We start from the raw sequence: 13,217 nt of genomic DNA, 5'->3' as shown, positions 1-13,217 counted from the left end.
TTGATATTTTTTATTTAAGAGAGCTCTATGGTTTTATAGCAGTGCATTTTGACTCACGATGAGGCATAAACTCAAGACATGGCCCCCACCCAACCTGGAGAAAGCTAACAAGCTTCCCCCCATTCAGCCCTGAGAATGACAGCAGAGAGCCAATATCCCACCACCGCCACTTCTCCCTGCCACTCAGGCTGAGAAGCCTTGCACCTCAAAGTGTAGTCATTCCTGCATCTGCAGCACCCAGAACTAGTCAGAACAACAGACTCTCAGGCCCCAACCACCGACCGAATCAGAGCTGCACACTGCAGATGCACATTAAAGCTTTAGAAAGCATTCGTTTAGGAGAGTCCTCGCTCAGACGTGTGACTAGTGTCGGGGAAATGACCTACACATACTGACATGTGAAGGCCTCCCCTCCACTCAATGAAGCCCAGCACAACTGACAAGCCACACCCACAGTCCTTCCAAATCGCTTTCAATGTTTTCAAATAGCCACAGCCAACCAAGGAATCTCCAGTCATTTGAAGAATGCCTTCAACATAAAGAGCCCCAAATCAAACAAATACGAGAAGCACTCTAAAAGGAACCCTGAGATGAGAAATAAGTGAAAGGGGGGGGGGAGGGAGATACATGTTCTCTTCAGAAGATATTCCATACAGCCAAAGGTGCCCTGGTGGCATGGGGGCTGGCTATGTACCGAGCCGTTCATCACCTGGTCAGCAGTTCACCACCACCACCACCCCCTCCTCGGGAGGCAGAGACTGTCTGCTTCTAAAAAGCCGAGTCTCAGAAACCCAAAGAAGCAATTTCACCTCCAAACAGAAGCACGTAGAGAAAACCACAACGGACAAATGTCCAGACAAGTGGGCTCATGAGTTTCCCATCTAATTCAGTCAAGAAGCAAGCGAACGTGTAAAAATTAAACATTAATAATTAGCACTGCCATGGTATTTTCATTCGCCTCATATGCTTCTGGAGTTGGAGGACAAATAAAGAAGAAAAAAGAGTTGGTGCATTTGAATTATGGTGCTGGCAAAGAATACTGCAAGTACTATGAACTACCAAGTGAACCACCAAATCTGTCATGGAGGAAGTACAAACAGAATGCTCCTTAGAAGTGAAGCTGGTGAGACTTCATTTCACGTGTTTTGGTCACGCAAGATCAAGAGAAGCCAACCCCTGGAAGGGGACACCTGCTTGGTAAGGTAGGGTCAGCCAAGCAGGGGAAGACCCTCCATGAGAAGGACTGGCAGACGTAGCAGCTGCAACAATTGTGAGGGTGGCACGGGACTGGACAGTACGTCACTCTGTCCCACCAACCCAACTGCACCTACCAGCAACGCTGCAAGCTTTGGTTTTTTTTTTTTTAAAGGAACAATTCTTCAAAATCTTCTCCTCCTTTCAACCTAAACTGTGTGTGCTCACACTACCATTGAAATGAAGGCAGTCGTGGAGAAGCAGAACATCAGAAAATGTACTCTCTATACAGGAAGCTTCCCAAACGATTGCTGAACCAAAAAATGGAAGTAACCCAACAAATGGAAAGCGGGGCCCAGGAAACAGAGGCTCCGGAGCGTTTAGGATGGGGTCCGAGTACAACCAGTACAGAAGGCAAAATGTTGCAACGAACTGAGATCTATACAACTCTGGGAGTAACAATGACAGCTCTATACAAATCTAAGGTGACCTGGTGGTCCAAATGGTTAAGCACAAGGTTGTGAGCCAAAAGGTTAGAGGTTTGAACCCACCACGCATCTTCCCAGGAATAAGACCTAGTGGTCTGTTTCTGTAAATTTTAAACCCCACTGCCTGAGGTCATGGCATGTCTGTACAGACAGCAGACAGACGAGCAGAGCTGCCCAGAGGGTTTCCAAGGCTGTGACTCTTTGTGAAAGCAGGACACAAGTTTCTCTGATGGAGCTAGTAGCTGGTGGGTTTGACCCCAAGTGGGGCACTGAAAACACTGCTGCCAGAGCTCCCTGGTAAAGCTGAACCAAAACCCCAGCTCACCGCCACCAAGTCGAATCCAACTACACGGGGTTTCCCCTGCTGTGCATCCTTATAGGAGCAAACCACCTCACCATTCTCCCATGGAGAGGCCAGGTGTGACCCACCGCCTTTGTAGACGGCAGCCCAAAATCTTACCCACAGCATCCGTCTGCCTCGGGCCTTGCCTCTTTAGTACAGACTCCAAAAATACCCCCAGATTCACTGCCATCAGTCTACTCCAGTCAGAACAACCATAGGGCCACGGCAGAATCGTCCCTGTGAGTTTCCAAGGCTGTCCCTCTTTACGGGAGTACAGAGCTGGGTCTTCTCCCACGGAATGGCTCGTGGTTTCACACTGCTGGCCTTGCAGTTAGCAACCCAACAAGTAACTGCCGTGCCACCAGGGCTCCTTGGGTTGACGTTGAAGGCGCAATGACTCAGAGAGGAGGGGGAGATCAGTCTAGAAACCCTAGGCGGCAAATCCACTGTCACACGGGGACACGAACATGCAACAAAAGCCCTTTGAAGACTCGGCTACTACGTAAAATGGCTAGCGGAATCAATTAGGCTATTTAGAAACATAAAGATGAATACCTGAAGAAAAGTGATACCGCTAAAGACATGGTATTAGAGACAGATGAAGGGAGGTGGAAAGCCCTGTCGAGCTCTCCCACTTTCTCCAGTTCACTGCTTTACGGGGGGGACGACGACAGACAGAATCACAGACTGTTTGAAGGCTCTACCTAGGCTGGAGCTACAACATATATGCTTTCAAGAGTCAGCATAGAGTTGAGTGGTTCTCTCACACAGACCTAGAACCTCAGTGCTATGACTGAGGACAACAGAGTGAATAACGTACTGAACAGTGTCTACAACAGTCCCTATGTAAAGGGCCTAACTTTGAATGCCCATCTAGACAACCTTCTAAACAAGAACCTCATCCCAGACCTACTGGGTCAGAATCTGTAGTGTTTCTGACAGGCCATTAGGTTAGACACTAGTGCTGCAGATAAAGGAAGGTGAAAAAGATGTTGTTACACTGTGGCATTGACGACTCGCTAAGACACTGTACCCAAAAGATGTTGTTACACTGTGGCATTGACGACTCGCTAAGACACTGTACCCTCCACCAGCCAAGAGTTCCCAAGACACCGCTCCTCTAATTTCCCAATTCCACATAAATCTTACACTTCCTGAGTCTCTGCTCTCGCCGTCTGCCCACCGCCCTTACCCTGAGAATAATCTCCCACCCTCTTCTAGCCAAATCGCATAAACCCTGGAAGGTCCAACTGAAACCCGTGCTCTTCCATCAGGCCTAGACAGGCTATCCAATGGCACTTTGTGCAGGTACCTTTACCCTTGGATCATTATTTACCTTTAGACAGAACCTTGTTTAATTCTTTAAAGTCCGATTCATTAAAGTTGGCATCTTCAAGCTGACATCCCCTTCTTTGCCCCATGTGACGCTCTGCACTGAGCAGGAGTTGCTCGCGGCACTCCCAGCTGTACCTACTACCTGCCTCCCAGACAACAGAGCCATGACGCTACTCACCATTTCACTTTGCACGTCTGTGTATTCCACTCCACAATATACTTGTCATCTGAACAACTATACAAACAGCCATTGTCTTGGTGCCACTGTATGCAATTGACTTTGTTTTCATGCCCACCACTCTGAAGATTCAAGAAGAGAAAATAAGAATTACAGCAAAAATAAAATGTGCCTTAAATAACATTCACCCTGGAGTTATTATCAAACAGTTCATTCAAATAGCCTTAACCTATTTTTATCCATGTTAGTTTCCCAAATCAGAAGTGAGAGCTGAAATGTCATCAGACTTGCCCTTCTCCCCCACTGGAAAAACATTACTTCCACATCGCAGGTCGGAGTATACCAGTGCTAGATACTGTTTGCTTTGGTCGCAGGCCGGCTCTAGGTGTCAGGAAACACACAACAGAGGTACAAAAGACACTAATGAGCTAAGATAGAAATCAAAACTGAGTCAAAATGCCAACACTTGCTTAAGGTGAAAAATTGTGTCGAGTCAAAATTACTCATGAAAATCCCTTATTTATTTATTTTTTAAGGTAAGAATTTTTACTTTATTTTTAAATCGTTTTATTAGGGGCTCACACAACTCTTATCGCAATCCATACACACATCAATTGTATAAACCACATTTGTACATTCATTGCCCTCATCATTCTCAAAACATTTGCTCTCCACTTAAGCCCAGGCCTGACATCAGCTCATTTTCCCCTCCCTTCCCCCTCCCCCTCCCTCATGAACCCTTGATAATTTATAAATTATTATTTTGTCCTAACTTGCCCTGCCCGACGTCTCCCTTCAACCACTTTTCTGTTGTCCGTCCCCGAGGGAGGAGGTCACATGCAGATCCTTGTAATCGGTTCCCCCTTTCCAACCCACCCTTGAAAATCCCTTTTTAAAAATGAGCCCCAAAACAATCTGTCAGGAAAGAAATCACTGTTTCTTCAGATAAACGTTAACTACTCGCTGGTGTGATGAACCGCGCCATATGAACAATCTGTACGCATATTCAGATGAGCAAGATGCTCACTCACTAGCGGGCACAGAAAAATGAAGACGAGCAAATTCAAGGCTCTCATCACTCACATTCCAGGACTAGGGCTCTTAAGTCGAGCAGATGCTAAACCACCTACCTACACTGTAAGCAACTGCCGTTTTCACCCTTTCTCCCTACCTCAATTCACATAGATGCAATGCACATACAAGTATAAATTCTACCACTTACCCAGCATCGCCTAACTAATAGGATTCAAATTCAGTACAGGCACTCCAAGGCCTAGATAGACCACCTCCCTACATCATCCCAACCTCCCTCTCATCACCAGACCATCCTCACCCTCACCTTTGGAGTTCCTCTGGGTAAATTAATCCCTGGTAATTTATACACCTGTGAGGTATTGAAATAATTTGTAAAGAGATTCTATCTTTAGAGAATAGTCAATGGTGGCAATAATGCTTTCAAAATACAAGGAGGCTTCAAAAGAGGAGAAAAGTGGAAGTAATTAAAAGAGAATGGAGCTTTCCTGTGACTCTTTGAAGCCCCTTATGTATCTTTTCAGAACAGACTTGTACAGTGTACAACACCCTCCCTGCTTCAGTTGCAATTACCAAAACTCCCCCAGCTTTACCACTATGTATCAAGAGCCATCCTGCTCAAACTCTTTTAAGACTCAGCAATTACGAGTTACTAAGTGTTTGTTAACAACAAAATTGGGAAGCCAAGTACAAGTCCATCTAATACAGGAGAATTCTAGGCAGTCATTATGAATGTTTGTAACCAGTTTTGGGCAATCCTGCCTATGAAAATACACTGCATGCTCTTGAAAGGAATCACAATGCAAAATCCAATAAAGAGCTAGAGTCCACCCATACTGTTTACACATGTACAGAAAACCAAGAATTCACACAAAAGTAGAAACAGTGCTTCTCTTGGTAATAGATTTAAGTATATAACATTTTTCCCTTTTCAACACTGTTACATTCCAAATTTTTTTTTATTCGTACACATCATATGCATTCCTGTATACTGGACCCCAGTGAACAAAATTAGGTTGTAACAGACACTGTCTGATGCCACTGAAGCTACTGTCTTCTCAGTGCCAAACCCAACCTTCTCGCCTCAGCTAGATCGTGTTGGGCCTAGCCCTCTACGATCCACATTTCTGCTTTGCCAGCTGGGTCCCTAGTCAACTCTGCCAACAATGGGTGTGGGGCGAAGACTAGCAGGGACAAGGGGCTTATTCCTTCCTGTCTCATTCCCAACACCACCAATGTTTTTTGACCCCAGCAGCAACGATTGCCTCAACAGCAGCTGAACCCACCGGGGAAATGTTTCAATAGAGAACCAGCCTCGACATCAGCTCTAGTCAGCAGATGCCTCTACCTCAGAGGGACGGACCCCACACCCAGGAGGTCCCTCCTCCAGAAACAGCAGCAGCAATGGAGCAGCGCAGCATCTTGTCCTAAGGGAGCTGGGCTTCACTTCTACAGTGCTTCTCCTGCATTTTTACTGTTTTAATAAGCCCCCCTCTTCCTCTCTTTTCTTAGAAATTCTTTATAGTAAATCTCTTCAAATAACTAAGGTGGTTGCAGCTACTAACTGGTCCCTGCCTGAAACTGCCACTCTCAGGCTATAAAACCAGCCCAACATGGGAAATTTAAACACAAGAAGGAAGGTGGAGAGAAAGTCTATAGCCACAGGTCCTTTCAACCCTTTCTTTTCCCTAGAGTTTACTTTTTTGTTGGACATTAATAATTAAGGGTAGTGCTTAACAGGAATAATTAGGAGTGGTGGGGTAGTAGACAAGGGTGATAATTCATTATCAGAACTCTTCACTTCTCATCTTTTTCAGACCAAAAACAACTTATATTCTCGTGCGTCACCATGTAAAGGGTATTTTCAATGTTATTAACTGCTAGTCCTAACTCCAAGCTTGGGAGATTAATCTTCCCGATAACGTAAGAGCAGCATCAAATGAAGCTGCCCAAGATGCAGTGGAGCTGTGCAGTTCAATAAGGCTTTAGTTAGCTGTGTGTGGCTTTTGTAATGAATTAGAATTACTAGTGTTACCATTCAGCTCCTCAGTCACGGAGTCATATTTCAAGTGGTCAGCAGCTACATATGGCTAGAGCCTCCTGCACGAGACAACGCGGATTCAGACCATTTCCACCGTGCCAGGAGTTTAACTGGACAATACCGCAATGACTATGCTTAAGAGCTCCAAACTCCAGAACCAGACTCCCAGTTCAACTCCTTGTTCTACCAGTTATTAGCCCTATCACCTCAGGAAAATACATTACCGAAACCCTCAATTATCTGGCTGGAACTGGGAGGATAAGTATCTCCCTGTTAGCACTGTTGTAAAGATTAAAATAATAACATACCTAAAGTACTTACGACAGTGTTTGGTTAATAAGGACGGAGTACCTATTATGGCTATTATCAAATATTACTTACTATTCAGTACTACACATGTAGAAGACACGTGACTGTCTCTATAGCACAAATCCTACCACACATTCGGAAGTACTTTGTCGTCAATGAATCTCTAATTATGAGTTTCCCTTTCATCTTTCATAGAGAAAATACCCACACATACTTACTATTAGTTTACTGTGTAACTCTCCTTTTACTGTGCTGTATAATAAGATGCTACCAACTGCTGTCCCAAGAGCCAACATGTCAACCTGGTCATTTGTTCCTTTAGCCTCTGATTTCCGTTTTTTCCGCTGGGGAGTTTCCTGTAGCGTGGGGGGGGGAAACAATCTTTTATTTAGTTATTTCAAATACTAAAAAATCATTAATGCACAAATGTTCTTCAACCTATAAAAAATGAGATTCCTACTTTGAAATGCCTTTTTAAAATAGGGAGTGACTTTCTCAGATGATTTCTTTCTCAATACGTATTTGGGGGTGGGGGGCACACTCCAATGAGGAAAGTATATACTGAGTTCTCAGAAGTCCAAGAAGTTAATGCTGCTTCCAAGTCTCAGGAAAAATAACCACTCTTCCTAAAAGGTCCAAGTGAAACTTCCCATGGCCGGCAAAGGGGATCCTGTACAGCTAGCTACATAACATTCTTATAAAGCCCTAGGAATTCGTACATATCCTCTCGGGATCTTATTAAAATGTAGGTTCTGAGTGTGTCTAACGCGAATAAAAATCCTCAGGCAAGGAAGCTGAAACAAAATTAACTCATTGAAGCCCTGGACCACACCCAATCAACCAATTCTCCATTGTTCCCTTTTGTGTCCGTCACTCCCTCCCCACCACCACCAAATCCCCTCTCTCTCTAGTTCAAACGTCCAGGAGAGGGGGTTCAAATGTCTTTACATTCATAAATAGGCATTTACTTCCATTTGAGTCAACCAATAACTGTTAACTAGTAGGGATGGTGTAGAGCAGTGGTTCTCAACCTGTGGGTCGAGACCCCTTTGGAGGTCCAATGACGCTTTCATAGGGGTCGCCAGCTTCGTAACAGTAGCAAAATTACAGTTATGTAGTAGCAACAAAAATAAAGTTATGGTTGGGGGGCTACCACAATGAGGAACTGTATGACAGGGTCGTGGCATGAGGAAGGCTGAGAACCACTGGTGCAGACCCATGCTAACTGGTGACTATGACGTAAGAGACACAACTTTCAAACTAGTGGCAACTGCTGCCAGACGTTCTTGATCTATTTCAGAAGTGATGCTAACAGATCATGCCTATCAAAAAATAAAAATAAAATGATCAAAACTTAAAGAGAACTACAATTAAGAGTTTATAATACTGAAATGTATTCACAATTCCAGAGTTTCTCTTCAATATTTGAGTTCTTCAAATTAAATCAACCCAGGCTACACATGTTAGTATGAAGAACTTCTGAGACATCATTCTTTCCAAGGCAAACAGACTAATACCATAGAAAATTAACATTTTCTTAAAGGTGCGGGACTGTTACTCTACATTACAAAAAAGTCCAAGATACATAAAAATCTGCCCAAGAATAATTAATGAAACACTACAATGTTACCAGCACATAGGAATACTGGAATATATATACTTAGCTTTTTCTTTCTGTTATTTTATGATTTTATGGGGATGTTACATTTGAAGACTGAGATTCATTGAACACAAAACCAAAAAAAAGGGTAGAAAAGACTGAACAATAAGACAATAAGTTAACTTTTTTACACACAGTAAAAGTAATCCTGAGAAATGTATCTACATTAATAGAGCCAGAGAAGTTACAATTAAAATCCAAAGTATAGTCTGATGGTCTCATCAGTAACAACTCATTTACTGGTAACATGACACCTGCCCTAGGTCTGTCAGTTGCTATCAATTTTTAAGTCATCTTTGAATGACCCCAGAACAGATGCACAAACACCCATTGAAGACAAGAAAAAGGGAAGTATGTATTGGGAAAGTATGCTAACCTCATCAGAAAACTTTTCTATAAAAGCTTCCAGAAAATATAATTTATGCTCTTTTTTACTTTGAGGTCAAATAAACATGATTGACATTGAAGTTTCTTGAGAATCACTCGATTCACAGTGTGAATCACAATGTGGACCAAATGTGTATGCCTTTAGTACAGATTATCATTAAAAAGCAAAAGTTGTTCTTCAAATCAACCATTATCATAGTGTTAATGTTTCTGTGAGCAAATTCCTTATTTATTTTTTTTTTGGGGGGGGGCCACAAGCAGAAGTCCTCCTCACGACATATGCCTAACTTTTACGTTTGTTGTTCTAAATCTAATTAATTTAATTTCAAGCTATTGATTCACATATGCCTGCTCAGGGCTGAATGAATGTGGAAAGGCTCGGTTCCTGAAGGGACCGGGACTGAAGGCCCAAGGGATGTGTGTGATTTGGTAAGACGAGTCTTTTCCAAAGTGACAGGCAGAATGAGCTGAGCCATAAATACAAACCCAAAATCTTGTCCGAGTAAAGTTTGGTCCTGAGGATCATCTGATTAGCACGGGTGCCTGATTTGCCTAAGCAAACTGTACAGAGCAAGAGAAGGCACCCCAGGAAGAAGTACATCTGGATCAAAGATGCTCTCGGCTGAGATCTCAGCCTACAAAGAGCTCACAAGGAGAGGCGGTACCCTCACTCACAAAAACATGCACTTTGTCACTGAGACAAATTTTACAGATACATTTATCCTACCGTGCACTAGCCCACTAATATTTTCTACTCTCTATCATTTTTCTTATGCAATCACAACTTATCAGTTTCACCATCCACTAATATAACAAAACCTACTTGTAAAAAACACTGACTTCTCAAAAATAAACCAAACTCATTGCCATATGCCAAAGTTTTCTATATCACAGCACAATTAGTCTCTTGGAGGTCCCACTGTACGGCCTCTCTTTAACAAAATTTAAAAAACAACAAAAAGGAGAGTTCTCTCTCTTCAAGTCAGTTCTGACTCTGAGGCCCCAGGAGTGGTCTTCTCTTGCTGCCACTTAGTCTGGCACTTCCGTTTCACAGATAACAGGGAACAGACTGCCTTGTAGATATTTGTAGACGTAGAAGTTATGTCAGAACAGTTACATCCCAATACACAGCAGCTTCCACTTCTGCCGAGGGAAACCAAGGCAAACCGTACTTTCCTCTTTTCGAGTTGAAATGATGGAGAGATTTCAAGACAGCAATGAAGAAAACCACATCTGGATTATGCTACCTCTCTAAAGGGTGGTGTGGGAACCCGGGTGGCAAGTGGTTACGAGTTGGGCTGCTAACCATAAGGTCAGAAGTTCAAAACCACCAGTCACTAAGCGGGAGGAAAGAGCAGGCTTTCTACTCCTGCAAAGAGTTTTCAGTCTCGGAAACCCACAGGGGCTGTTCTGCCCTGCCCAATAGGGTGGCTATGAGTCGTAATGAACTCAGCGACACTGAGAGCTAAAGGATGGGAGTGGGGCTACTCAGCTCAGATTTTCCCATTTCAGTCCAGTCTAATGTCTGAAAAGCCAGGTGCTCCAAGTACCGAGCAATGTGGGCTCAGCACAGCTAAAGTGACAGAGAAACAGCACACTACATGTGCAAGGACTGTTGCTCCAAAGCAGGAGAAACAGCCGGGGGGAGGGGGGGGGGCAGGCAAACAGCAGGGGTCGTTCAGTCACTGTCACTGAACATCTCAGCCTAAATTTACAGATATAATCCCAAACTGCTGACCTTGTGGTTAGCAGCCCAATGTGTGACCCCTACGCCACATGGGCTCCTCTCCACCCTTTAGGGAGGTAGCACAGTCCAGGTATGTTTCTGTTCAATGCTGTTTTGGATCTCTCCAGTTTTTAAACTTCAAGGTAAGTGGTAGGGACTAGTAGCATGGGTTTCAAAATGACTTTCCTTTCATGCCTCATCTGCTCAGACTCAGGGAAAAATTAAAAAATGGGCTTCAATGAGATGAAGGTATCTTAAAACTTAAGTTGCAAGGGGCTCTGCAAATAGCACCTATCTAGTCTGTCAGTCTCTCTTTACATTGCCTGAGATTATTTTCTGGTCTTCCTGCAAGCTCCTTCAGATATGCTCAGTTAACTGTGCAAAAAACTCTCTAAAACTATTGTGAGAGACATGAAAATATTGTCATTCTGAAGCCAAGAGCAAAAGGCAGCCATCTGATTGTCCAGCATGGATAAAGCGGTGCCTTAGCCCATTACCCAGGAAATGCAGCAGCAACTCCGTTTTCTCCACTGAGAGCAGGACTTTCATTCACCTGTGTGCAAGTGGCAAACTGGCTTACATTTAGGCATGCAGAATTGTGAGATACAATGGGCCTAGGCCCAGATTCATGCATTCATTAACAACTCGCTTTATCTATTAAGCACTTAACTACATGCCAGGCCATTCACGTACACTGCCTCGTTTTAAGACACTAAGGACCCCGAAAGCAGTATTTTCTGTTTCCCAGTTGGGTGTGTGGGCTGGGACCTTACCAAGGACTGCAAACGTGGGTTTCAGAACAGCAGCCCTTCAGTGCCTTATCTGCTCAGACTCAGTGAGGTCAAAATAAAAGGATAGGTTTCAATGAGATGAGGACATCTTAATACTTAAGTGGCAAGCCATGTATAATCCAGAGACCGGAGGAAACTTGAAGCAGTTCATCTTTTATCTTTACATATCATGCAACTTTAATTTCCATAATGCATGTGCAAGTTTGTTTGAAGACAGGAAGACCCTTCTCTCCTGATTTCCAAGTAAAATTGAGGGTCCAGGAGGATAGATCCCCCAAAAGGAGGAGGACTGGCTGATCTCTACATTCCTTCTCGCTCTCATTTCTGTAAGGTTCAGGATACTGTGACATGCGTAACCACGACTCCTTTATTACTTTGGTCAAGACACTGAATCTTTCTTAGTTCTGATTCTCAGCGTTTAGAAGGGCAAACAGTTCACAGGGCTGTTGCTCCACTTGGGGCTTGGGGCAAGTTACTACCTGAGTTTTTCCAAAGCTGGTTTCCTCTTCTAAGGCAAAAAAATCCCTTCCTTATGCTGAGTTCACTGTACAAACTATTGTGTCAATAACAGTAACAGTAATTAATACTTGTATCCCTTAAGAAACATGAGTTGTCCTAAGTGCTTTACATGGGTTGTAAAGTGGATACTATTACCCCCATCTTACAAATTGGGAAATATGGACACAATTACTACTATTAAACAGGGCCTGGACTCAAATACTCAATACTTTACCCTTAGCATTATAGTTTTTTCTCATATACAGAACTGTTAAAAAACAAACATTTTTAAAAAGCCTCAAACTCACTGCCCTGAGTTGATTCCAACTCACAGTGACCACAATAAACAATTTTACAAAGAAATATGCAGTAAGCTCTAATTTTAATGACAAACGTTAAGCAAAAGAAGGCAACAGTCCAATTCTGTGTACGGGATTCAAGAGCACTGCTGGGTTTTCTTCCATTACTTAAGGGGAGTCATTTCATTGAGAACTTACAAAAGTATAACCTAAAATCTTAAAAGTCTCTGAACACATTCAAAGTATAGCAAGTCAGATGTATTAATTAGTTCCAGCCCCTCAAAATTAGCAGGTAGTGTTGGGGAGTAATCATATGGAGTAAAATCTATCCTCAACACTAGATTTTGAGTTTTAAACAGAGTTATTGATAAATACTACACACCTCACAATGCCTGATGCCTCCAAATCACGAGTGATTGGGTCCAGCTACTCTCTAGCTGCAGTTAGCACGTGCGTGAGAGATGAAGCAGATGTGGTCCAGTGAGTCAACGCTGACTGACACCCTACCTGAAATGAAGGTCCCTAACAGTGTGAAAAGTCTCCCCTAACTCAGCAGTTTCTCCGCTCGGGGGCCCTTAACCCGGATCATATTCAATTTAAAGGGCCACTTCATTTTACCTGCAGATCCTAAAACGCGAGGAGGTTCAGAAGGCTGAGAATACAGAGGCACCGGGAAAGCCCAGGGTTTCAAGAGTCACACTATCTGAACGTGGAAGAGAACACGTGGTGAGCCAGCACTCAGACGGGGAGAGGGGTGAAGCTTGGGGCAAAGGAAGTGGCCAGTGTAACGCAGGTGGGTACCTAGGGCAAAGCTGATGAAGGGGGTCGGGAGCGGGGACGCGTCAAACACCCCCAAGGGGAGGAACTGTCAACAGCTCGGGCTCTGATGCGTGCAAGATGATACGCGAGGCCAGACAGGAGGAAGCGGCGCTGGGG

General features: G+C 43.7%; 1 protein-coding gene across 1 annotated transcript in view; it reads right to left on the bottom strand.

Annotated features, from left to right (window-relative positions):
- WDR43 (WD repeat domain 43) overlaps window positions 1-13,217 on the bottom strand; it is a 127,370-nt gene that overhangs the window by 87,747 nt on the left and 26,406 nt on the right. Inside the window, exons 2-3 of the mRNA XM_045287015.1 lie at window positions 7,139-7,276; window positions 3,539-3,660 (exon numbers count right to left, since the gene is read on the bottom strand). Of these exons, the coding sequence (XP_045142950.1) occupies window positions 3,539-3,660; window positions 7,139-7,276 (260 nt within the window). The remainder of the gene's footprint in view (window positions 1-3,538; window positions 3,661-7,138; window positions 7,277-13,217) is intronic.

The sequence above is a fragment of the Echinops telfairi genome, unplaced genomic scaffold (genome assembly GCF_000313985.2).
Source record: "Echinops telfairi isolate 266 unplaced genomic scaffold, ASM31398v2 ScPeMD7_10;HRSCAF=50, whole genome shotgun sequence".
NCBI classification, from domain to species: Eukaryota; Metazoa; Chordata; class Mammalia; order Afrosoricida; family Tenrecidae; genus Echinops; species Echinops telfairi.
This window is presented reverse-complemented; position numbering and strand designations above follow the sequence as displayed.